At 38.0% G+C, this 27,027-nt stretch overlaps 2 protein-coding genes and 1 long non-coding RNA gene across 3 annotated transcripts in view; 2 read left to right on the forward strand and 1 right to left on the reverse strand.

Moving 5' to 3' along the window:
- Positions 1–4,507, forward strand: part of LOC134842285 (alpha-mannosidase 2-like) — a 402,951-nt gene extending 398,444 nt beyond the window's left edge. Inside the window, exons 11-14 of the mRNA XM_063858556.1 lie at positions 1,191–1,411; positions 1,634–1,778; positions 3,432–3,757; positions 4,051–4,507. Coding sequence (XP_063714626.1) covers positions 1,191–1,411; positions 1,634–1,778; positions 3,432–3,757; positions 4,051–4,272 — 914 coding nt within the window. The 3' untranslated portion in view covers positions 4,273–4,507. The remainder of the gene's footprint in view (positions 1–1,190; positions 1,412–1,633; positions 1,779–3,431; positions 3,758–4,050) is intronic.
- Positions 4,508–19,043: 14,536 nt separating this feature from the next.
- LOC134842248 (uncharacterized) lies at positions 19,044–21,484 on the reverse strand. The gene is made up of 5 exons (XM_063858509.1): positions 21,178–21,484; positions 20,745–20,913; positions 20,124–20,464; positions 19,724–19,958; positions 19,044–19,350 (listed from the first exon to the last, which is right to left on the reverse strand). The coding sequence occupies exons 1-5, from the start codon at positions 21,256–21,258 to the stop codon at positions 19,121–19,123; spliced, it is 1,056 nt and encodes a 351-aa protein (XP_063714579.1). The 5' UTR covers positions 21,259–21,484; the 3' UTR covers positions 19,044–19,120.
- A 129-nt stretch (positions 21,485–21,613) lies between these two features.
- LOC134842290 (uncharacterized) lies at positions 21,614–26,687 on the forward strand. The gene is made up of 3 exons (XR_010162488.1): positions 21,614–21,883; positions 22,268–22,388; positions 26,412–26,687. It is a non-coding gene; the product is annotated as an uncharacterized LOC134842290 (long non-coding RNA).
- The last annotated feature ends 340 nt before the right edge of the window (positions 26,688–27,027 follow it).

The raw sequence follows: 27,027 nt of genomic DNA on the forward strand, positions 1-27,027 counted from the left end.
ACATCTATTTTTTCTTTGAAATTCGAAAGTTGAATTTTTTCAAGAAAGTCAGTGTTTGTTTAATGTCTACTTGCGTTCATTACTCTTTTCCAATCTTCGATTGGCTATGTTTTTGAACTAGCAGCATTCTTCTCATTTTCTGTCAGCTAGTATGTCATATTGTATTTGTTTTTTATCGCAAGTAGTGCTAATTTCCGCTTTGCGTCCCTTGAAACTTTTTTATGCTCAAGTTTCGTCGGCTTAGTCACCGCTCTGTGCTAAACCTAGGTTAAAGCCCGTAGTTGTTCTTTGCCCGAAGCTATACCGTAAGCTCTTTTGTTTCGTGTCCCGGTCGGACCGTTTTTTTTTTACAGTATGTCGGACTTTTGTTTGTCGTATTTTTTGGGCTTAGTTGCCACTTTGTGAAATTTTTTTGTGCAGTCAGCAATTGCGACGTAGATACAAGTATTTTTTGTGTATTCGTGTATTTTATGAAATAATAGCCTTGACTTTATTTAATTTTTTTTTGTTTTTTCCTTTAGAAGCTTCATTCGGCCTAAATTTTTCTGGCTCATGTTTTATCGCCTTAGTTACTTTGATTTGTGTCGCTTCATAAAGCAAAAATTATTGTAAAAAAGTCATTTGGTTTGTCTTGCAAAAGTTCATAGCTTCGAAACCTAATTAAAAAAACTTTTGTTAACTATTTTTGTGGCTTTTTTTTTCGGCTCAATGAGCTGCTCAGAGTGGTTATTTTTGGCTCAATGATCGCAGGTTTTTTGTCAACAATTTTTTGTGGCTGTTTTTGTTTTCGGCTCAATGAGCGGCTATTTTTGGCTGAATGAACGCATGTTTTTTGTCAACAGTTTTTTGTGGATGTTTTTGTTTTCGGCTCAATGAGCGGCTATTTTTGGCTGAATGAACGCATTATTTTTGTCAACAATTTTTTTGTTGTTCACCGGTATTACTGCCGCGTACATTTTTTTCAAATGATACTTCAATCATTTATTCATTTCATTTTTTTTGTATGCATTCAAGTTATGTTGGCTTAGTTTTTTTTGTTAGCGGTTATAGAAGAAAAAATTTAAGGATTTTAGCTGTTAAAAAATTGTTCAGCTAAAAGTTGAATGAAAGAAAAAATTTCTGTGGTATTAAGTTTGTAATCAAAAAGTTTTTGACGTCGAAAAATAACCAGGTGGTTTTATTTGTTGTAGGAATTGATGGTCACGCAATATCGATCTCGAATCTGGTAGATATTCGCATTCTATCTAACAGAGAACTGGCCATGCGAGTAGATGGGACAGAGTTGATGAGGAAACCGGACGGATCATTGAAGCACACTTTCTACACTGATTTGAATGGGTTCCAGATGCAAGCGAGACACTTCTACTCAAAACTGCCTCTTCAGGCCAATTTCTACCCCATGCCTACTAAGGTAAATTTGAATCAATTCGCCCTTATAATTAATAAATTGTCCCAAAAAGTCGACCAAGCTGCTTTTGCAATACTACTACGAAAAATCTTTGGTAAAGCTCTATTTTTACAGCTCCGAGGAGAAAAAAATGATTGAAATTGAAGTGTTTTTAGAGGAAAGGTTTTTCAGGCTTTCAAGGGTGCTGTTTGAAGGGTACTGTTTGAAGGGTGCTCTTTGTATTAGATGGTAATTGACAGTCCAAAGGGCACTTCCCGTCTCACTCTCCACTCGGCTCAGTCGCTTGGCACGGGCATGACATCATCGGGAGAAGTTGACATCATCCTGGACAGACGACTGATGCAGGACGACAACAGAGGTCTCTTCCAAGGTAAGCACATGATGAATCCAACAATTGCATCATCACTACTTGAGATATCTTAGTGCATGAGGTTAAAAGATCATTTTTGGGTACTGAGTAAATTGGTGGTTTTTAAGGTGAATAGATTTTTTAAATCACAAAAATCAGTGGTGGTAATTCTAACTTACAGATTTGATCGCTCTTGTCTCTTGAATTCAATCTAATCTATCTATTATATATTTAAATGCGGGCTTCACTATCTCGCCATGTTTAAGCTTTTTCAACGTATTATTTTTGCATGTTTAAGCTGTATCGTATATTGCAATGGTTAAGATTTTTTTTTCGATTTTCCGATTTGATTTTAGTGGTTATTTTATCGAGTTTAATTTAAGCAGCCCAATATCGAATTAGGGGTTGCGAATTTGGCCTCCAATTTTGAATGCCCGAATCATTTTAGTAAACGAGACAAGACGATTTTTGAGATTTTTTCAGAAAATTCAAATAACAAAATAATTTACAAAACTTGAAGTTCTCAACTCTGTAGTTGGGTGCTGTCAGATTATTCTAAGAGTTATAAATCTTGCCTCCAAATATGACTGTTCAAATCCTTGTAGTTTTCGAGATATGACGTTTTTTGTGATTTTTTCAAAAAATTTTCAGAAAACTTATATTAAATTTTTTTTCGCAAAATCTGAAATTCCCAACCCTGTAGTTGGGTCCTGTCAGAGTATTCTCAAAGATTGCGAATCTTGCCTCCATATATGACTGCTCAATTCGTTGCAGTTCTCGAGATATGATGTTTTTGTGATTTTTTTCAAAAATTTTCAGAAAACTTAAATTATTTTTAGTTTTTAAAAATCTGAAACTCGCAACCCTGTAGTTGGGTCCTGTCAGAGTATTCTCAAAGAGTGTGAATCTTGCCTACAAATATGAATGCTCAATTCTTTGTAGTTTTCGAGATATGACGTTTTTTGTGAGTTTTTCAAAAAATTTTCAGAAAACTTATATTAATTTTTTTCGTAAAATCTGAAATTCCCAACTCTATAGTTGGGTCCTGTCAGAGTATTCTCAAAGATTGCGAATCTTGCCCCCAAATATGACTGCTCAATTCGTTGCAGTTTTCGTGATATGATGTTTTTGTGATTTTTTCAAAAATTTTCAGAAAACTTCAATTATTATTAGTTTTTAAAAATCTGAAACTCGCAACCCTTTAGTTGGAGCTGTTAGAGTACTCTCAGGAGTTGCAAATTTTGGCTCCAAATATGATTGCTCAAATCTTTATAGTTTTCCAGATGTGACGTTTTTTGTGACAAACCTGTAGTTGGGATTTGTCCGAGAACTCTCAGGAGATGCAAATCTTGCGTCGAAATGCGACTGCTCGTTCCGAGATGTGACGTTTTTTAATTTATTATAAACTTAGCTATTAAAAAATTTCACAAAGCTTAAAGTTTTTCAAAATTTGAATAAAAAAAATCAATTGAAAAAAATCATTACAAAATTTGAAATTACCAACCCTGTAATTGGGTGCTGTCAGAGTACACTCAAAGGGTGCAGATGTTATTTCCAATAAATGCGGTTCTTATGAGATATTGAAAATCCGAAGCACCGGAGGTGCATTAAGCGCTAGCTTATTTAAAATTCAGTTTCACCTTTGATTTCGCTCAATTTAAATTGTTTTCCCAGGTGTTAAAGACAACAAAGTGACTCCAAACGACTTCTGGCTAGTGTTGGAAAAATTTGCCGACTCCTTCAACCCCTCCACGAAAGATGCCTCAGACTACACGCTCTATCCCACAGTTCTATCCCAACATGCAAACTTGGCTCTGAACAGTCCAATGTTGACTCTGTTGCCGAAAAGTGTGTGGACTGGAATCAGTGAAAAGGATGTGGCTGGCATGGTGGGTTACAAGAGTCAGAGCAGTGGATACTTGCCATGTGACGTGAACGTGCTGAGCTTCAGAACTATGAAGTTAGAATCGAAACAAGCTCTGCTGATTCTACATCGCCAGGTATCTTTTTCTTTCGTAGTTTGCATGTTTGCTGCTTTGTAATAGAACTTGAACGGAAAGAAAGAAAGAATGGAAGAAAGAAACTACAGGGAATTATAATTGAAATTAGTGAGTTATTGTTTTAAAATCCTCCACAAGATGAAGTAGAATTATTGATAATCTTCTTTTTTTATTTTTTACAAAATACGTGTTCGATGATCTCTGAAATATGAATACACCAATAGATCCAAATTGGCTAAGTAGATCCGTGGCCGTGTTTTTGCAGCACTAAATTGGCTTTTAATCTGTTTTAGGGACATTCCTGTAAACCCTCATCGTTTGGAGAACTATCACCGACAAACTGCTCCTTAGCAAATGGACACATCAATCTTAAATCAGTCTTCCACTCTAAAAATAGCTTACAGTTCACAGAATACAGTTTGAACGGAATCACCCCTCTAAACTCGGAAATTTCAGAGTCTAGTGTAAATTTAGACTCCTGTCAAATAAATACATATCAAGTTAAACTCAATTGATTTTAAATTCTTTATTTTGCATTCATTTTTCACTTCATGTACTAGGTTTATGAATTCTGAATTGGTAATATTTGACCAAAGCTGACCAAAGATTAATAATTGTATTTTATGTTGCTTCTCTGACTGATTATGTGTGTTTTTTGTGAATAGGTTTATTACTAAAAATATTATATTTTTGGTTTGCTTGGAGATCGAGTAATCAATCTCCTGTCATGACAATAAAAGTATGTGATAATGAGCTCTCACTTGATTAAGAGCCGATGATCGCATTGAAGACTCATATAGGTCGTGATGATTTTTTTCGGGAAAATTCGTTCAAGCTCAAGCTTGATTTTTTGTACAGTGTATTTCCTTTGTTAAAAGGGAGGCAAACTCCACTATCGAACAGCAAACGTGTGAAAGTCATGAAAGACGTGATTGACATCTAGTTTCAAAAGTTGGTTTTTTCTTTTATATTTCCCAGCGGAATAAAAACTTGCTATTGATACACTTTTCTCAAATTGAGTAACTTTGATTGGAAATGTTTCAATCATGAATTGTTTTTGATTTTCAAAGAGCTTTCAAAGAGTCATAATTTTTTTAATTTTGAAACTCGAAAAATGAAGTTTTTGCAAAAACAAGACCTTTGTTATTTCTGTTTCCTTGTGTTCATTGACTCTTTTCCAACTGTCGGTTGGCTAGGTTCTTAGGTTCTATTCAATTCTTGTCACATGTTTTTTAGTAACAGGCTGACCAAATCATGTCTAGTGTGGTTAGAATAATATAATAACACTGTTGAAGTCATGAGTGCAAAGATGGCCTTGAATAGTTGAAAAAAAATGCTAGGCAGAAAAACAAAAAAAATTTCAATGGTACCGAGACAATTCGCAATAAAAGACAACAAAGTACAAACGACAACTGGCAAAATTTAAGGAAAGCGACAAAATTGAATTTATTAAATTAATAAGAACCATAGTTAAATAAGTTCCCTCCCCATTCAAGTGTATAAAGTGTTCGTTGTTCAGAATTAATAAACATTAATAAGATTAATTACCCAAGCAATGCTTGTGTTATAGTATGAACTTTTTTTTCCAACCTAAGTCGCAAATATTGTTGCGACGCAAATATGGTGCGATGCAATGTGTTAATTTTAAAATGGTTCATTTTGATCAATAACCAGCTAATAAGTACAGCCAATGCTAAGGATTTTACTGTAAGTAGCGGAGTATTTGTGCTCGGGGTGGTTTTTTCCAGACACGTTTCGACTTTATAACTAGCCATTTTCGACGGGATTTTTGTATATTATGCATAAAATATTGTTGTCCTGAGCTTAAATTTGGAAATATATTTTACCTGTGATCGTTTTTTAAGTTACGGGGGCTTAAAAATTGCCATTTTGGCCAGTTTGGGACAATTAACGCGCGATATATTTCGCGCTATTAAACGTAAGCGGATATTTAATCCGTCACAGAAATCGTTCCAAACTGGTTAAAGAAAGCTTGTTAGTTGGTAACTTTCTCTTTTTTCAAATGGACTGGTACTACTAATGCGTCATAATTGGCGTGCGTCATTTAAAAAATTTTGTAGACTCAAAGTTGTACTGATTCAGATTTTCCCAGTAGCATTATCGGTCATGTTCTTGCTTGTGTATGCGAAGTGCAACTTCGCCTCTGTGTAAAATTTTCTTGAAAAAAAAACAACCGAAACAATTGTTTTCACTTGGTCCATTGAAAATTAAATATTCAACAATTGCAACCAATTGTTTCGACTTATTTCTTCAAGAAAAGTTTTGCTTGAGGGTTATTCAAATTCATTAGTTAAAAGGAAAGCAAATTACGCTCTTCAACTACGAAAGTGCTAATGGCGCGAAAACATCGATGACTTTAGTTTTGAAAGTAGATTTTTTTGGAATTTGAAGCGCTTTGAAAAATTACTCACGGGTTCATTTTTTTCCACTCTGTTAACTTTCATGAAAAACGTTAATCGTGGGTTTTTTTTCAACAAAATCATTAAAATTTGGTTCTTTTTGATGACATTCCCTAATTATGCTTGCGATTAGCAAGCGTTATCAAATCGGAAATTAGACTTGTTTTCGGATTTACAACCAGTTTAACAGAATCATTTGAATCACCTATGATGCTGCTATGCAGTTGACATGTTGATTATCATGAAAAAATGAATTCAGCTTCGAGGTGGATACTAGTTACTTCTGGTATATTTTATAAGTAGAGCTTATATATAGAGTTTTGATACTAATTTTCTGCTGATGATTTTTCGGCTACATGGTTGTCGACTTAAGCTCCGCCGATTTAAATTCCCAATTCTGAAGTCCAATCTGCACACGCTTTTTATCTAGCTATTGTGCATCCTGTTTTGGCTTTCCTTGGAGTTTTTTCCGATATGATTTTTTGACAAAATTTTTTCACTTAGTTTCAGCTAATCGGATGTCAACTTTATTCCAGTCGTCTTATTTACGGATTTTTTTCACTGTAATTGTCCGGCAGTTGTTTTGATATCAATAAGACTCTGTCACCATTTTTTGAATGCCCAAAGTCAACCCCACTAAGACTTTTTGGAAAAATTTTAATTTAAACTCAAAAAAATATATATATTTTTAAATTCTTTGTTTTTCTACTACTTGTGTCAATTGTAACCTTGCGAGGCTTGCAATCAACAAGTGTTATTCGAAGTTCTATTTGCTATTTTTTGAGCATCATGGTACTTTCATCTTATAATTGTTTTTATCGCAGGTGGTGCGATGCTCAGCTTCGCCTCTGCGTATTGTTTTCTTTCTCTGCGTATTGTTTTCTTTCTAACTTTTTTTAACATGGAAAGTTGAAGAATTGGCTTTTTTGATTGTTTTTTTGTTAGCTAACACTTTTCAAACAGTTTGTTGGCTTTATTTCATTTGCAATCTGGGTATAAAGTGAACCTCTAAGCTGTTTTGAAAAATTGAGCTATCGCGGAAAAGCGTTTTTGCTAAGCAGTTAGGAGATAGCAATTGCTTCAGCCTTATTGTTTTGAACTTTTTCCTGTATTCTACGCACGTCATTTAGTATCTCAATATCTTGGCATGATTGCATTCAAACATGTTTACGCTTGTAATTAGCAAGCTTCAACAAATCACAGTAGACCTTTTTTCAGCTTAACAACTCGTATATCGGAATCACTGAATCATTTCGTGAAATCTCTCCATAACTGTTTAGTTCAACCAACTGGCATTTCTTCAGAGTTTTCACGTTTAAGTTATCCGTTCTGTTCAATTTTTTTGTCTAAGTTTATCCAATTTTTTTTGTCTAAATTTCGCAAATTTGTTTACCCGATTTTGATGTCATTCTAGTTTTGCTTAATACAGCTTAGTTGCATCATAATCGTATTCTAACAAATAGTAACAAAAGACAACTGGCAAAATTTAAGGAGAGCTACAAAAATTTATTGAAATAAATTAATGAGAACGATAGAGTTAAATGAGTTATCTTCCCTCTCAAGTGTATATTCTGTTCGTTGTTCCGAACTTCTTCGAAGAGTGCGAAGGAACTATGGCGTGGGGTCTATTAAAAAAATTAAACCAAGTTTGTTTACCTCAAAGGAAGCTCGTGGGGGATCCATGGTGTTATCATAGTAAAGCCCATTTGATCGTGATTCGGGCTAAAAATGATTTCTTAGTTTCGACAAAAACTAGTCTGAATTTATTTTTTTTTCGGTTTTCAAGACTAAATGAGACAAAATTTGACAAGAGGCTGACCTCGCAATTCAAAAAATAATTTATTTCTAAATTTTTAAGGATGTTTTAGTCATTTTAAATCTCATTTTTAATGTTTCTGAGATGCGATGAACCCAGTTCAGACTCCTATGTAGGTTGTTATATTTTTCTTTCCGGAAAAGTCTATATTTCTTAAGGCTCAAATTTTCTCTTTTTTTATTTGAAGTTTTTTTTTCTTTTGAGTTCAGTTCATATTCGTTTATAAAAGGAAGGCAAACTCCACTACTGAACGGCAAAAGTGTAAAGAGCACGAAAAACGTGATTAACTTCTAGTTTCCGAAATGGAATTTTGTTTTCAGATATTCCAGCAAATTAAAAGTTTACCTCTTATTCTAGTTTCCTGAATTTCGGTTAGTTTATTAATGAAGTGTCAATTATACCTGGTTCTAGAACTTCAAAAAGCCTTAAGGCTCTGTAATGTTTTCTTCGAAATTTGAACGTTAAAAAGACTTGTCACTTCCTTGACTCTTCAACTGTCTATTGGCTATGTCTTCTTTGATTCAGACGCCCTTGAATAAGGAAATATCGGAACATAGAATCAAAGAAATTTGAAAGGTTTTTAGTTGCAATTTTTAAAGAACAATTTTTAAGTTCTATTCTAATTCATTTGTTAAAAAAAAGGCAAATTGCGCTCTTCAATTACGAAAGTGCTAATGGTGCGGTAAAAGGTGAATGACTTTAATTTTGAAACAAGGTTTCTTTTAGAATTTGAAGCGCTTTGAAAAATCGCCAATGGCTTCATTTTTCTCCAATTGGGTGACTTTCATGAAAATCGTATTTATCGTAAATTTTTTTCAACAAAACCATTAAAAATCGATTCCTTATCTTTATGACGTTCGATAATTACGCTTGCGACTAGCAAGCGTTTTCAAATCGGAATATTGATTTTTTTGGTTTTCATTCGTTAGCTGACACTCTCAACAATCTGTTGGCTATGTCTTCTTCAATTCAGACGCTCTTGACAGCTGTTTTCTTCACTTGGAACTTGCAGTTGTTTCAGCTTTAAGATATCAAACTTCTTCCTGTGCTCTACGCATGTCATGATTGAGTTCAATTTTACTGACGCTGCGATTAGCAAGCATCAACAAATCGGAACACACAGCAACTGATATTTCTTCAGAGTGTTTGCGTTTAGTTATCCGTACTAAAATTTTTTGAAGTCAGTCGCCAATGTATCTACCCCGATTTTTTTTGTCTTATTTCAATTTGCTTAATTCAGCTTAGTTGCCTCATATTACGCCATTTGAGCGCGCGAACACTTGTCTTTCTTGAAATTTCATCCTCCGAAAGAACTGCCTTCAAGGCAAATGAATTTTTCGATTTAATTCGCGCAATTTTTTCAAATACTCTTTTTTTTTAATTATTGGTTTTTGCCTCGTGTTATGTCGGCTATCCTGCGATGCTATGCTTGTGATGTATCGCAAATGTAGCGATCGTCCGCTTTGCCTTTGCGTTCTACGTTTCTAATGAAGCCTGTCGAGACAGTGGTGCACACTCAATCCACCTAGTTTTCAAATACTCTTTTTTTTAATTATTGGCTTTTGCCTCGTGTTACGTCGACTATCCTGCGATGCTATGCTTGTGATGTATCGCAAATGTAGCGATCGTCCGCTTTGCCTTTGCGTTCTACGTTTCTAATGAAGCCTGTCGAGACAGTGGTGAACACTCAATCCACCTAGTTTTCAAATACTCTTTTTTTAATTATTGGCTGTTGCCTCGTGTTATGTCGACTATCCTGCGATGCTATGCTTGTGATGAATGGCAAACGTAGCGATCGTCCGCTTTGTCTTTGCGTTCTACGTTTCTAATGAAGCCTGTCGAGACAGTGGTGCACACTCAATCCACCTAGTTTTCAAATACTCTTTTTTTTAATTATTGGCTTTTGCCTCGTGTTATGTCGACTATCCTGCGATGCTATGCTTGTGATGTATCGCAAATGTAGCGATCGTCCGCTTTGCTTTTGCGTTCTACGTTTCTAATGAAGCCTGTCGAGACAGTGGTGCACACTCAATCCACCTAGTTTTCAAATACTCTTTTTTTTAATTATTGGCTTTTGCCGCGTGTTATGTAGACTATCCTGCGATGCTATGCTTGTGATGTATCACAAACGTAGCGATCGTCCGCTTTGCCTTTGCGTTCTACGTTTCTAATGAAGCCTGTCGAGACAGTGGTGCACACTCAATCCACCTAGTTTTCAAATACTCTTTTTTTTTAATTATTGGCTTTTGCCTCGTGTTATGTCGACTATCCTGCGATGCTACGCTTGTGATGTATCGCAAATGTAGCGATCGTCCGCTTTGCCTTTGCGTTCTACGTTTCTAATGAAGCCTGTTGAGACAGTGGTGCACACTCAATCCACCTAGTTTTCAAATACTCTTTTTTTTTAGTTATTGGCTTTTGCCTCGTGTTATGTCGACTATCCTGCGATGTTATGCTTGTGATGTATCGCAAATGTAGCGATCGTCCGCTTTGCCTTTGCGTTCTACGTTTCTAATGAAGCCTGTCGAGACAGTGGTGCACACTCAATCCACCTAGTTTTCAAATACTCTTTTTTTTAATTATTGGCTTTTGCCTCGTGTTATGTCGACTATCCTGCGCTGCTATGCTTGTGATGTATTGCAAATGTAGCGATCGTCCGCTTTGCCTTTGCGTTCTACGTTTCTAATGAAGCCTGTCGAGACAGTGGTGAGCACTCAATCCACCTAGTTTTCAAATTCTCTTTTCTTTAATTATTGGCTGTTGCCTCGTGTTATGTCGACTATCCTGCGATTCTATGCTTGTGATGAATCGCAAATGTAGCGATCGTCCGCTTTGCCTTTGCGTTCTACGTTTCTAATGAAGCCTTTCGAGACGGTGGTGCACACTGAATCCACCTAGTTTTCAAATACTCTTTTTTTAATTATTGGCTTTTGCCTCGTGTTATGTCGACTATCCTGCGATGTTATGCTTGTGATGTATCGCAAATGTAGCGATCGTCCGCTTTGCCTTTGCGTTCTACGTTTCTAATGAAGGCTGTCGAGACAGTGGTGCACACTCAATCCACCCAGTTTTCAAATACTCTTTTTTTAATTATTGGCTTTTGCCTCGTGTTATGTCGACTATCCTGCGATGCTATGCTTGTGATGTATCGCAAATGTAGCGATCGTCCGCTTTGCCTTTGCATTCTACGTTTCTAATGAAGCCTGTCGAGACAGTGGTGCACACTCAATCCACCTAGTTTTCAAATACTCTTTTTTTAATTATTGGCTGTTGCCTCGTGTTATGTCGACTATCCTGCGATGCTATGCTTGTGATGAATGGCAAACGTAGCGATCGTCCGCTTTGTCTTTGCGTTCTACGTTTCTAATGAAGCCTGTCGAGACAGTGGTGCACACTCAATCCACCTAGTTTTCAAATACTCTTTTTTTTAATTATTGGTTTTTGCCTCGTGTTATGTCGGCTATCCTGCGATGCTATGCTTGTGATGTATCGCAAATGTAGCGATCGTCCGCTTTGCCTTTGCGTTCTACGTTTCTAATGAAGCCTGTCGAGACAGTGGTGCACACTCAATCCACCTAGTTTTCAAATACTCTTTTTTTTAATTATTGGCTTTTGCCTCGTGTTATGTCGACTATCCTGCGCTGCTATGCTTGTGATGTATTGCAAATGTAGCGATCGTCCGCTTTGCCTTTGCGTTCTACGTTTCTAATGAAGCCTGTCGAGACAGTGGTGAGCACTCAATCCACCTAGTTTTCAAATACTCTTTTTTTTTAATTATTGGCTGTTGCCTCGTGTTATGTCGACTATCCTGCGATTCTATGCTTGTGATGAATCGCAAATGTAGCGATCGTCCGCTTTGCCTTTGCGTTCTACGTTTCTAATGAAGCCTTTCGAGACGGTGGTGCACACTGAATCCACCTAGTTTTCAAATACTCTTTTTTTAATTATTGGCTTTTGCCTCGTGTTATGTCGACTATCCTGCGATGTTATGCTTGTGATGTATCGCAAATGTAGCGATCGTCCGCTTTGCCTTTGCGTTCTACGTTTCTAATGAAGGCTGTCGAGACAGTGGTGCACACTCAATCCACCCAGTTTTCAAATACTCTTTTTTTAATTATTGGCTTTTGCCTCGTGTTATGTCGACTATCCTGCGATGCTATGCTTGTGATGTATCGCAAATGTAGCGATCGTCCGCTTTGCCTTTGCATTCTACGTTTCTAATGAAGCCTGTCGAGACAGTGGTGCACACTCAATCCACCTAGTTTTCAAATACTCTTTTTTTAATTATTGGCTGTTGCCTCGTGTTATGTCGACTATCCTGCGATGCTATGCTTGTGATGAATGGCAAACGTAGCGATCGTCCGCTTTGTCTTTGCGTTCTACGTTTCTAATGAAGCCTGTCGAGACAGTGGTGCACACTCAATCCACCTAGTTTTCAAATACTCTTTTTTTTAATTATTGGTTTTTGCCTCGTGTTATGTCGGCTATCCTGCGATGCTATGCTTGTGATGTATCGCAAATGTAGCGATCGTCCGCTTTGCCTTTGCGTTCTACGTTTCTAATGAAGCCTGTCGAGACAGTGGTGCACACTCAATCCACCTAGTTTTCAAATACTCTTTTTTTTATTATTGGCTTTTGCCTCGTGTTATGTCGACTATCCTGCGATGCTATGCTTGTGATGTATCGCAAATGTAGCGATCGTCCGCTTTGCTTTTGCGTTCTACGTTTCTAATGAAGCCTGTCGAGACAGTGGTGCACACTCAATCCACCTAGTTTTCAAATACTCTTTTTTTTAATTATTGGCTTTCGCCGCGTGTTATGTCGACTATCCTGCGATGCTATGCTTGTGATGAATGGCAAACGTAGCGATCGTCCGCTTTGTCTTTGCGTTCTACGTTTCTAATGAAGCCTGTCGAGACAGTGGTGCACACTCAATCCACCTAGTTTTCAAATACTCTTTTTTTTAATTATTGGCTTTTGCCTCGTGTTATGTCGACTATCCTGCGATGCTATGCTTGTGATGTATCGCAAATGTAGCGATCGTCCGCTTTGCTTTTGCGTTCTACGTTTCTAATGAAGCCTGTCGAGACAGTGGTGAACACTCAATCCACCTAGTTTTCAAATACTCTTTTTTTAATTATTGGCTGTTGCCTCGTGTTATGTCGACTATCCTGCGATGCTATGCTTGTGATGTATCGCAAATGTAGCGATCGTCCGCTTTGCCTTTGCGTTCTACGTTTCTAATGAAGCCTGTCGAGACAGTGGTGAACACTCAATCCACCTAGTTTTCAAATACTCTTTTTTTAATTATTGGCTGTTGCCTCGTGTTATGTCGACTATCCTGCGATGCTATGCTTGTGATGAATGGCAAACGTAGCGATCGTCCGCTTTGTCTTTGCGTTCTACGTTTCTAATGAAGCCTGTCGAGACAGTGGTGAACACTCAATCCACCTAGTTTTCAAATACTCTTTTTTTAATTATTGGCTGTTGCTTCGTGTTATGTCGACTATCCTGCGATGCTATGCCTGTGATGAATGGCAAACGTAGCGATCGTCCGCTTTGTCTTTGCGTTCTACGTTTCTAATGAAGCCTGTCGAGACAGTGGTGCACACTCAATCCACCTAGTTTTCAAATACTCTTTTTTTTTAATTATTGGCTTTTGCCTCGTGTTATGTCGACTATCCTGCGATGCTATGCTTGTGATGTATCGCAAATGTAGCGATCGTCCGCTTTGCCTTTGCGTTCTACGTTTCTAATGAAGCCTGTCGAGACAGTGGTGAACACTCAATCCACCTAGTTTTCAAATACTCTTTTTTTAATTATTGGCTGTTGCCTCGTGTTATGTCGACTATCCTGCGATGCTATGCTTGTGATGTATCGCAAATGTAGCGATCGTCCGCTTTGCCTTTGCCTTCTACGTTTCTAATGAAGCCTGTCGAGACAGTGGTGAACACTCAATCCACCTAGTTTTCAAATACTCTTTTTTTAATTATTGGCTGTTGCCTCGTGTTATGTCGACTATCCTGCGATGCTATGCCTGTGATGAATGGCAAACGTAGCGATCGTCCGCTTTGTCTTTGCGTTCTACGTTTCTAATGAAGCCTGTCGAGACAGTGGTGCACACTCAATCCACCTAGTTTTCAAATACTCTTTTTTTTAATTATTGGCTTTTGCCTCGTGTTATGTCGACTATCCTGCGATGCTATGCTTGTGATGTATCGCAAATGTAGCGATCGTCCGCTTTGCTTTTGCGTTCTACGTTTCTAATGAAGCCTGTCGAGACAGTGGTGCACACTCAATCCACCTAGTTTTCAAATACTCTTTTTTAAAATTATTGGCTTTTGCCGCGTGTTATGTAGACTATCCTGCGATGCTATGCTTGTGATGTATCACAAACGTAGCGATCGTCCGCTTTGCCTTTGCGTTCTACGTTTCTAATGAAGCCTGTCGAGACAGTGGTGCACACTCAATCCACCTAGTTTTCAAATACTCTTTTTTTTTAATTATTGGCTTTTGCCTCGTGTTATGTCGACTATCCTGCGATGCTACGCTTGTGATGTATCGCAAATGTAGCGATCGTCCGCTTTGCCTTTGCGTTCTACGTTTCTAATGAAGCCTGTTGAGACAGTGGTGCACACTCAATCCACCTAGTTTTCAAATACTCTTTTTTTTTAGTTATTGGCTTTTGCCTCGTGTTATGTCGACTATCCTGCGATGTTATGCTTGTGATGTATCGCAAATGTAGCGATCGTCCGCTTTGCCTTTGCGTTCTACGTTTCTAATGAAGCCTGTCGAGACAGTGGTGCACACTCAATCCACCTAGTTTTCAAATACTCTTTTTTTTAAATTATTGGCTTTTGCCTCGTGTTATGTCGACTATCCTGCGCTGCTATGCTTGTGATGTATTGCAAATGTAGCGATCGTCCGCTTTGCCTTTGCGTTCTACGTTTCTAATGAAGCCTGTCGAGACAGTGGTGAGCACTCAATCCACCTAGTTTTCAAATACTCTTTTCTTTAATTATTGGCTGTTGCCTCGTGTTATGTCGACTATCCTGCGATTCTATGCTTGTGATGAATCGCAAATGTAGCGATCGTCCGCTTTGCCTTTGCGTTCTACGTTTCTAATGAAGCCTTTCGAGACGGTGGTGCACACTGAATCCACCTAGTTTTCAAATACTCTTTTTTTAATTATTGGCTTTTGCCTCGTGTTATGTCGACTATCCTGCGATGTTATGCTTGTGATGTATCGCAAATGTAGCGATCGTCCGCTTTGCCTTTGCGTTCTACGTTTCTAATGAAGGCTGTCGAGACAGTGGTGCACACTCAATCCACCCAGTTTTCAAATACTCTTTTTTTAATTATTGGCTTTTGCCTCGTGTTATGTCGACTATCCTGCGATGCTATGCTTGTGATGTATCGCAAATGTAGCGATCGTCCGCTTTGCCTTTGCATTCTACGTTTCTAATGAAGCCTGTCGAGACAGTGGTGCACACTCAACCCACCTAGTTTCCAAATACTCTTTTTTTTAATTATTGGCTTTTGCCTCGTGTTATGTCCTGCGATGCTATGCTTGTGATGTATCGCAAATGTAGCGATCGTCCGCTTTGCCTTTGCGTTCTACGTTTCTAATGAAGCCTGTCGAGACAGAGGTGCACAATCAATCCACCTAGTTTTCAAGTACTCTTTTTTTAATTATTGGCTTTTGCCTCGTGTTATGTCGACTATCCTGCGATGCTATGCTTGTGATGTATCGCAAATGTAGCGATCGTCCGCTCTGCCTTTGCGTTCTACGTTTCTAATGAAGCCTGTCGAGTCAGTGGTGCACACTCAATCCACCTAGTTTTCAAATACTTTTTTTTTAATTATTGGCTTTTGCCTCGTGTTATGTCGACTATCCTGCGATGCTATGCTTGTGATGTATCGCAAATGTAGCGATCGTCCGCTTTGCCTTTGCGTTCTACGTTTCTAATGAAGCCTGTCGAGACAGTGGTGCACACTCAATCCACCTAGTTTTCAAATACTCTTTTTTTTAATTATTGGCTTTTGCCTCGTGTTATGTCGACTATCCTGCGCTGCTATGCTTGTGATGTATTGCAAATGTAGCGATCGTCCGCTTTGCCTTTGCGTTCTACGTTTCTAATGAAGCCTGTCGAGACAGTGGTGAGCACTCAATCCACCTAGTTTTCAAATACTCTTTTTTTTAATTATTGGCTGTTGCCTCGTGTTATGTCGACTATCCTGCGATTCTATGCTTGTGATGAATCGCAAATGTAGCGATCGTCCGCTTTGCCTTTGCGTTCTACGTTTCTAATGAAGCCTTTCGAGACGGTGGTGCACACTGAATCCACCTAGTTTTCAAATACTCTTTTTTTAATTATTGGCTTTTGCCTCGTGTTATGTCGACTATCCTGCGATGTTATGCTTGTGATGTATCGCAAATGTAGCGATCGTCCGCTTTGCCTTTGCGTTCTACGTTTCTAATGAAGGCTGTCGAGACAGTGGTGCACACTCAATCCACCCAGTTTTCAAATACTCTTTTTTTTAATTATTGGCTTTTGCCTCGTGTTATGTCGACTATCCTGCGATGCTATGCTTGTGATGTATCGCAAATGTAGCGATCGTCCGCTTTGCCTTTGCATTCTACGTTTCTAATGAAGCCTGTCGAGACAGTGGTGCACACTCAATCCACCTAGTTTCCAAATACTCTTTTTTTTTTAATTATTGGCTTTTGCCTCGTGTTATGTCCTGCGATGCTATGCTTGTGATGTATCGCAAATGTAGCGATCGTCCGCTTTGCCTTTGCGTTCTACGTTTCTAATGAAGCCTGTCGAGACAGAGGTGCACAATCAATCCACCTAGTTTTCAAGTACTCTTTTTTTTAATTATTGGCTTTTGCCTCGTGTTATGTCGACTATCCTGCGATGCTATGCTTGTGATGTATCGTATCGCAAATGTAGCGATCGTCCGCTCTGCCTTTGTATTCTACGTTTCTAATGAAGCCTGTCGAGTCAGTGGTGCACACTCAATCCACCTAGTTTTCAAATACTTTTTTTTAATTATTGGCTTTTGCCTCGTGTTATGTCGACTATCCTGCGATGCTATGCTTGTGATGTATCGCAAATGTAGCGATCGTCCGCTCTGCCTTTGCGTTCTACGTTTCTAATGAAGCCTGTCGAGTCAGTGGTGCACACTCAATCCACCTAGTTTTCAAATACTTTTTTGAAATTATTGGCTTTTGCCTCGTGTTATGTCGACTATCCTGCGATGCTATGCTTGTGATGTATCGCAAATGTAGCGATCGTCCGCTCTGCCTTTGCGTTCTACGTTTCTAATGAAGCCTGTCGAGTCAGTGGTGCACACTCAATCCACCTAGTTTTCAAATACTTTTTTAAAATTATTGGCTTTTGCCTCGTGTTATGTCGACTATCCTGCGATGCTATGCTTGTGATGTATCGCAAATGTAGCGATCGTCCGCTTTGCCTTTGCATTCTACGTTTCTAATGAAGCCTGTCGAGACAGTGGTGCACACTCAATCCACCTAGTTTCCAAATACTCTTTTTTTTTAATTATTGGCTTTTGCCTCGTGTTATGTCGACTATCCTGCGATGCTATGCTTGTGATGTATCGCAAATGTAGCGATCGTCCGCTCTGCCTTTGCGTTCTACTTTTCTAATGAAGCCTGTCGAGTCAGTGGTGCACACTCAATCCACCTAGTTTTCAAATACTTTTTTTAAATTATTGGCTTTTGCCTCGTGTTATGTCGACTATCATGCGATGCTATGCTTGTGATGTATCGCAAATGTAGCGATCGTCCGCTTTGCCTTTGCGTTCTACGTTTCTAATGAAGCCTGTCGAGACAGAGGTGCACAATCAATCCACCTAGTTTTCAAGTACTCTTTTTTTTAATTATTGGCTTTTGCCTCGTGTTATGTCGACTATCCTGCGATGCTATGCTTGTGATGTATCGCAAATGTAGCGATCGTCCGCTCTGCCTTTGCGCTCTACGTTTCTAATGAAGCCTGTCGAGTCAGTGGTGCACACTCAATCCACCTAGTTTTCAAATACTTTTTTTTTAATTATTGGCTTTTGCCTCGTGTTATGTCGACTATCCTGCGATGCTATGCTTGTGATGTATCGCAAATGTAGCGATCGACCGCTCTGCCTTTGCGTTCTACGTTTCTAATGAAGCCTGTCGAGTCAGTGGTGCACACTCAATCCACCTAGTTTTCAAATACTTTTTTTTAATTATTGGCTTTTGCCTCGTGTTATGTCGACTATCCTGCGCTGCTATGCTTGTGATGTATCGCAAATGTAGCGATCGTCCGCTCTGCCTTTGCGTTCTACGTTTCTAATGAAGCCTGTCGAGTCAGTGGTGCACACTCAATCCACCTAGTTTTCAAATACTTTTTTTTTAATTATTGGCTTTTGCCTCGTGTTATGTCGACTATCCTGCGATGCTATGCTTGTGATGTATCGCAAATGTAGCGATCGTCCGCTCTGCCTTTGCGTTCTACGTTTCTAATGAAGCCTGTCGAGTCAGTGGTGCACACTCAATCCACCTAGTTTTCAAATACTTTTTTTTAAATTATTGGCTTTTGCCTCGTGTTATGTCGACTATCCTGCGATGCTATGCTTGTGATGTATCGCAAATGTAGCGATCGTCCGCTCTGCCTTTGCGTTCTACGTTCTAATGAAGCCTGTCGAGACAGTGGTGCACACTCAATCCACCTAGTTTTGAGTGTCAGTTTTTCATGGCATTCTGGTCTTGATTCGGCTTGTTGTTTTAGGCGCTTTTGTTTTTAAACGTTGTTCATATTCTCTCTTAGCCGCAGTTTGGCTACAGTGACAGCAAGAGACTCGCCAATGCTAGACCATCTATTTGCCCATACCAGGGATCGTTTGGTGTACCCTACTCACTGTTTGCTATGTTCAATTACCTTCTGAAGTTTTTTTAATGTGGACCTGTTATTTTGCTGACGACTAAAATCGAACAGCGACATTATCTTGTCGTTAGTAAAGTGTTGACTCTCAAAATGCGTTGACTGAAAAATCGTTTTGGGAGGCTAAATTTTTGCACTGATGGCAGAAACACAATAATTCAAATGCTATAATTCGCATTTGCTCAATCTATTTGTGGGACAATAATGATGATGACGTTTTGGCGGAGTTGAATCTCGTATAGGGTAAAGAACAGTTAACTGGAAGAAGAGGTTCTCTGGCAAACTCCGTCGCCCAAATCTGTTCCTGCAGTAGCCGATAGATAGGAGGGAGGGATTCGGTGGATGACATTGTTGAAGGAAGGGGCTCAGTGTTAAATCTAACTCTGGTTTCTCTTTTGTTGGCAAACTTTGGCTGTTCTAAAACATGATCATTGTCGCAATCTTTGGGCTCTCTTTTTTAGCGAGAATCATGTCAAATCTTCAACTTTTTCGCCGCTAACGCGTTTCGAAAGGAAAAATGACATTTCACCTTACTGCTCAGATTGATTTGAACTTGGCCTTTTTTATTTTTTGTTATCAATAATAAATTACACTCTCAAAAAGTTGAGACTGATCGTCAATATAGCTCGACCAGCCTAGTAACAAAATTTAAAGAGCAAAACTCAACACAGATTTCCAAATAATCGGGGCGGGTACAAAAATATGTACATCTCAATTTTGCTGGGTGCACATCAATTGATTAAAGTTGATTGGGGCTAAAATTGAAAAGTAGTTTGATCTTTGATATTACCGCCTGTAAATTTTGAATGCAAAATCATGTGCAGCTTCTTGAGCTCATTGTAATTGAATGCGTCTGAATCAATGCTTCGTTTTTTGGACGCCCTAGTTGTCAGGAAAGGCAAGCCAGCAGTGGGGGCAGTCAGCGCCGACCTTGGGGGCGATCGTTCTCCGCGTCTTCGCAACGTCATCCGCTGTTCAGTCTTCGCTCGAGACAGCAGACCGAGACGCGTCATTTTGTTTGCTCGCTAAAACTCACAATGGCGCTCAAATTTCTGCAAATGATTCTGGGCTTCTTGCACTGTGTAGATTTTTCAAAGCATGAAACTCCTAAGCTTTTTCTAAATCTGTTTTCAAAAATCCTTGTTAAAAAGCCGTTTTGAGTTCGTAGAAGGTAATGAAACATTTTTTACCTGAGCTTCGATTTTCTTTAATTTTAAGTTTGCCCAGTCTCTAGAACTCCTATAGTTAACTGATTCCTTGAGGAGATAGTTTGCGTTTCCTTCAATCAGCAGCAAGTTTGCACATTCAAAATGTTCCATTTTGATTGCCAGAATCAAAGGTGTTACACCATCGGATGATCTGGGGTCAACTCCCAGCCCCAGTTCACGAAAAAGTTTGATGATAAGTGTTAATATAGAGGCGTCTCCATATATCACTGCGTGGTGTAAGTTAGAAAGGCCGTTTGCATCTGTGTTATTCATCGTAATAGTCGCTTTGTTCTCCAAGAGTACATGAAGCAGCGCAGTTCTTCCTGAAGTTTTTCTCATTTTATTATTTGAGCATCCAAAAATGAAGTTTTAGATTTTTTAAAATAATTTCACTGTCGTGGCGTTTTTCAATGGATAAAATACTTTTCTGTTGATGTATTGTATTTCGATATCTCTTTGTGAATTCACATAGTTTTTGATTTTGATGAACACGCTTATATATGAATGAGAAGCCCAAAAATTATGACACTAAAATGATAGAATGCTCTGACAACAACAACAACAACAACAACAACAACAACAACAACAACAACAAGTGTGTACCTTTCATGATGGCGTATGTGAATATGTTCCTGTTGTAGATGTCTGTGGCGTCGTGGTCTGTTCGCGGGTCCTCCATTAGCAAATTGAACATTTTCATCCCCAATTGCTCGTCGTCAATTAAAGCGCACAGTATCAAAGGAGTTTTTTCAGTGTCGTCTCTAGGGTTCACCTGAAATAGTGCAACGATCGGTTGTCAAAAATTTTATTTATTGCAAAGGATTGATCCCTTGTGCTTCTGAAGTTGATTTGCTTGAAATGATAATTTTTGATCTCCAGCTTGTAATTTTTTCGTTAAAGTGACATCAGAGTAAAACTGTTTACAAAAATGTTCAACACAAATTTTGGTTCTTGTAAGAAATCGTGATACTAGTTTTTTTCTACTTCAGATAGTTTCCAAAGACTGAAAATTTTTGAGCCTTCACAAATCACTTACCTTAATTTGTCTGCCCATTTTGAGCAAAAGCCTTAGTTGGTGCACCCTTCCATGGGATACCACTTTATGGAGAATAGACATCACGCGTAACAGATATAAAAGTATCCGGGCGCAATAAAAAAGAAGCTAGTTTTTCAATTTTATCACAACAGTACGGCTAGAGTACTTTTCATTTGTTTATTTGTTGATGAGACCAGAGCTGAACAAGTTTGCAGTTTGTTCCAGTCATAAAAAGCTAGATTAAAATCGAACATAGCGTGTTTTAGTCGGCTTTTTAAAGCGAATAGTATGCAAAGTCATTGGCTAATAACTATGCTTTCTCTTTTAAGCGTCGTGAACGCTCGATTAATTTGAAGCAAAGAGTCATTTTTCTATTGAAAACTTTGAAGATTCGTAGACTATTTTTTGTCAAAAAAATCAGCTCGGTATTGTTTTTAGATGAATGTTTGAATAATAAGCTGTGGCGCTCCAACAATTGAAAAAGGTCCGCTTTGCCTGCACAGTTTGCATAGTTGTTGCCATATTGTATGTAATAGGTCAGATAGTACTCTATGCAGATCTTAGGCGAAGCGCTAGCTCAATGTCACCCGCTCTATTTAACCAAGATGACGATGAAAGTGTGAAAGAAACTGGTCATGCTAGACAGAGGAAAGTTGAATTGGTTGACTGTACAGACAAGGATGGTGCAACAGTCTCATCAAGCTTTGTTAGTTTTACGCATTCAAATGTCATGTGAAAACTGGGAAGGCTCCACCACCCCATTTGAACATAACGTCGCCATTTGAACATTAAGTAATCTCAGTGCTGCTTTGTAAAAAACACCACAAGCAATAACCTAAAGCTTTTCAAATGCTAATGAACCAAGTTTACGTCAATAATTAAATGCTCAGCTCTCAAATGCCATTGATTGATTATATCAAAAGTTTCAACTTTTTTTCGGAAAAATTCAGCCGTTTTTTGGTTTCCTTAATTTTATCAACATTTTTCCCACTATCTGTTGGCTAGGTTTTAAACGTTTTTAGACAGTGAGTTTGCCAGTTAAGTTAAGAAAAAAAAAGTCTTTATAAAGAAAGGTTTTTTAATTTTAAAGGTCAACGACGATTATTGTGACTTTGGATGCGATGAGCCTCTGACCTCAGCATGCAACGACCAGAAGTTCAAGTGCAGAAAGGGTCGCAAGGTCATCCCGACTTCCTTTCTTTTCGACGGTGGTAAGTGATTGCGTTTCACACAGGGCATTTGCTCTGTAATGCTAAGCCTAACAATGATAGTCACAATTTGGGAATTGTACCGCTTCCTTCAAAATTCAATCTCATGCATTAACCGAACTGCATACTTTTTCTGAGGTTTGCTTTTTGGTGAAACTGAGAAAACTCACTTGTCAGGGCAAATGTCTTCAAGTGATACCAAGTTCGCTTCGCCTGTGTTGAATTTTTGTTTCGCACATATCTGAAACGCACACATCTGCTGTCCAAACGTCTTCCCCGTCATATTTAGCGGTAAAAAATCACAGTCACTTACCGATTCAGTATTGCCTGGCATGATAGTACTTTTGATTTTTGGCTAATTTTATTGCTGTTAGTTCGGTAATTGTTGAGTGGTTGTCAGTTTCTTTGAATTTTTTTCTTCTGTGTCAGATAGATTCGGTAGATTTTCCTTAAGATGCGTATTTTAACTTCACTTGAGATGTTATTTTCGATTTTTTTAAAATTCGTTCTAGAGATATTAGTTTAATTGAAGACCTCTATTTACACTTGCAGAGCAACTGTCGTGTAATTAGGACTTTTTTCTGTTGAACATCTTCAAATTGTAAGAAATTGAATTTGCCTTTTCACTGAACCGAAACAATTTCCAGACTCTTTCCCACTTAAACTAGAGGTAGCACAGTTGTCTTTGTTCTGAAGGATGGACGCCTTTCGGTGGCAGAGCCATTTCCTTTCCATCTGGGTCGGAAGCAAGATCCAGCGATTACTTAGTCAAAACTCGAAGACGACAACGTTTTTTTGACCCGGAGGCAGAGCGAGCCAGCCAACTTGTCCCCTGCCCCTACGGGTGGACTGCGGGCGGTCCTGCTCATTATGCTATCACAAGACCGAAATAAATTAACACAGTGTCGTCCAGAGCCAGCGAATCTACAGCTACTAAAACAACACGGTTGTCTTTGTTCTTTAAGTTGTGGGGTTCCAGTCTCAGCTGGAAATTGTTTTTTTTTAGTATATAAGCAATTGAAGTTTTTTCCAGGAAAAAATTGAATGGTCGGACTTAAGACTTGTTTGTCTGTCTAAGTTTTGTAGGCATAGTTTCAGTCAGTATTAGTAGCTTTACTACCCCCGCCATTATTATCTTTTTTGTTTTTTTTTTTGCTCAAAAACTATTTGGCCGAAATGGTTTCAGATTATGTTTTAGCCGTTGAGTCAACTTTATTTGTGTCATTTGAAGGACAAAAGTTATTTTTGTTTTAAAAAAGAAATCAGGTCGTTAGTGGTGTAAAAGTGCAGTGTTGAAAAATTATCGCTCAAAGTTTTTTTGACAACAATTTTTACGAATTTTTTAATGGGCGTCTACTCATTTTTTAACGGCTCAGCGAATAATAAAAGCTTATTTAGCCTTTTAGCTTTATTCAGCTGTTGCTTCTGGTTCTCATCTGTTTTCCTAAATTGAATTTTTTTTCCAAAAAAGAAACTTGCCTGCTTGCACTGTATCGCAAGTGATGCGAAGTTTTTCCTCTTTTTGTTTGTACTATTCGAAATGAGATCGTGGTTTTAGGCGAGTTGAATGTTTAAATTTAGTGAGATACGTTTTAAGTTAGTTGCTGTTTTATTAGATGTGCCTGTCTTGAATATATCATTTTATTATATAATATGTTAGCTTTATAAGGCAGCCTGGACAGTTTTATTAGCCAAAAAGAAAATACTTCATTATGCAGAAGCTAACAGTTTGAGTTCGTAGTCGGCTAAATATAGCAAGTAGTGACTAGCAAGCGTTATCAAATCGGAATGTTGACTTTTTTCGGGTTTTCATTTAGTGCAATAAAATCAGTTGAATCACTATGCAGCTGACTTTCTCAACTTCATGAAAAATCAAATTAAATACTGGGTGGGTACTAGTTATTAACAGGGTAGTGCCAGGGGGCACTTATCGAAGTTTTTTTTACAAAATCAGTTTTTTTCGGCTCAACTGGTGTCTGCTCAAAGACTGTCGGCCTGGTTTCCGCTTCGTAAGTTTTTTTCAATTGCTAATATGAATTTCAAACGTTTTGCTTGGCATGTTTGCGTAGAATTCCTGCTTGATAAAAACAGGTATTATGGAAGTATATGGGATTGGGTTTTTTATTTCATTTTTATTTTGAATCGCTTTGGAAAATTTTGTCTCTTTTAGTTTTTCTCAAACTTTCTACCGCCTTTTTTCAATTTTGCCTGCCTACTCTCTTGGTCTCTTTTTGCTTTACCCTTTGTCTACAGCCTTCAAAAACTCTGTGGGGGGAATATTTGACCAATATTTTTTTCTCGTTTCCTCACAACCTGAGATTTTGGTCTCAATGAATAGAACGGATTTGAAAAGGTTGCCTCCACAAGCGTCTATGCTCAAACTGTTTTACGCATAAAATTATGGCCCTCCGAATAATAAATTTTTTGATTTTTTCGACCTGTTTTTGAATCTTTTTTCAACTTCTCTCGAAAACCAACCTTCCAAACCTGAGGTTGTGGGTTCAATGGAGATGACGGGTAGTGAGAAGCTCCGCTGCATTAGTGGCCGCTGACAATTTTTTGACATAGAAAGTTATCATCCTCGGAAAAGTCACTTTTTTGATTTTTCGAGCGTTTTCTAAATTTTATGATTTTTACCGAAAAATACCCTTCCATATCTGAGATTTTGCGTTCAATCCAAAGAACGGGTTGTGGGAAGCTCCTTTTTATGCTCGACTACGCCTAAATTTTTTGACACAAAAAATGATGGCCATCGGAATAGTCAAAATTTTTTTCTGATTTTGGAATCTGTTTTCTCGAAAACTACCCTGCCATACCTGGGTTAATGGGGTCAATCGAAATTAAAGGATGGGTTAGTTTCTTCTGCATAAGCTGCAACGCCCATTTTTCTTAAAACAAACAGTTATGATTCTCGGAAAGATCAACATTTCTCGATAACTATCCGGCCAAATCTGATATCATTATTAGTTTAATCGACGACAGGTTGTTGGAAGCTTACCTATAATTGGCTACGCCTTGTATTTTTTTTTAAAAAAATTTGCCTGCAAACAAGTGAAATTTTTCAATCGAGAAATCCGATTTTGGTAATATTTTTTACTTAAGCGGCCACGACCTGCTTCTAGCAGAAAAAACTTACGAATTTCGAAAATAAGCTTCTAAATTTCGACCGTTTTTAGAAACTTCTCGGATTTTCTTAAAAATTACTCTATCAAATCTCATTTTTCTGGCAGAAGTGGCTATTCTTAATTTTTTCACTTTTTTTACTAGAGAAACAAATAAGGTTTTGGGCAAAGTCCAAGTTTTTGAAATTGAGCTTTTCGTCCCGCATCAGTATAGCAAATTTAGAAATATCAAACACGTACCTCCAACTTTAGCGAAATTCTTGGTTCCCACACATACGAAAGTCTTGGCTCACCTAGTTTTTTCAACATTTTCTTTTTTTTTTCGATATACTTTTTATGATTGTGTTGCATCGCAAGTGATGCGAAGCTCTGCTTCGGCTCTGTCATTTTTTCAAAGCTTCTGTTTTTTCCGCTATTGTGAAACAAGATTCCTTTGTCACTTTTTATTTGTGAAACTTTGACTCATTGCTTGTATTTGTTAATAATCAAAAGTTAAGCTATCTGTAGAATGCAAACAGTAAAGCAAGGTGTGATTCTTTAAATTGTTTCATGCATGATTTTGAAATTAGTTTTTTTCAGAAACGTGTTCGGCTTACTTACAATGTCAGATTTTCACATCATTTTGCGAGTTTTGCTCATTTTTGTTTTGATAAGGTTGTTATGCTAGGTTTTGCCTATTCGTACAGCTTTATCGGGAAAGATTTCACTTGCAAGTTAGATCATATGAAGGACTTGTGAACTAAAGTTCCCGAGAAATGGCGGAAAATTAAAAGCAGCTCAAAAGTTACGCTGTCTGGTTTATTTCTCTGGTAAATTGATACAGATATACTAGCCAATATTTATGCAGTGCTCTTAACGCGACAGTGGTTGGGGATATTTTGTTCATTTTTGGTTGATACTTCAGTATGTGACTGCTGCGATGGATCAGATGAACCGGGCATACTTTTTGACCAAGTGACTCCGCACGAAAGTCTCAAAGATGAACAGACAAACTCTGTGCACAATAGAAAAACTCATCTATTTCCTTGTACCGATATATGCTAACAAAATGTATCTCCAATTATTGCAATTATTGTGCTGTACATTTTTAATAATTGATTGTTTTTATGTTGGACAATTATTATAAATCAGATTTTGATGTTCTGGTATTTGGATTTTTTGTTTATTTTCCTTTCTGTGATTTTATTTCTAGAAAGTTAACTTGAGAAGAAAGCAAAAACAACGTTGCTTTAAGGAAGACAGAAGTGCTAAAGGTGTAGATAGGTTCACCGTTCTTACCGAAACGTAAGCTTTTCAGACCATCAATTTATAGAGAGCCAAATATGAATGTGGAGGATTTGGTCAACAATAACTTGTCAAGCTACTTAAGCCGGAGTCCGGCACTGCGAGCAATTTTTCTAGATGAATCCGATCCAGATCAATCAGGTGATAGTGTTTCAAAAGTGGATGAAAACAACAATGTGATCGAAAGGAAAGACTTAAACAACAACTTCCCTGCTGATTTGCATGTTGATAAAGAA

This window comes from Symsagittifera roscoffensis, chromosome 3 (assembly GCF_963678635.1).
Source record: "Symsagittifera roscoffensis chromosome 3, txSymRosc1.1, whole genome shotgun sequence".
NCBI lineage: Eukaryota > Metazoa > Xenacoelomorpha > Acoela > Convolutidae > Symsagittifera > Symsagittifera roscoffensis.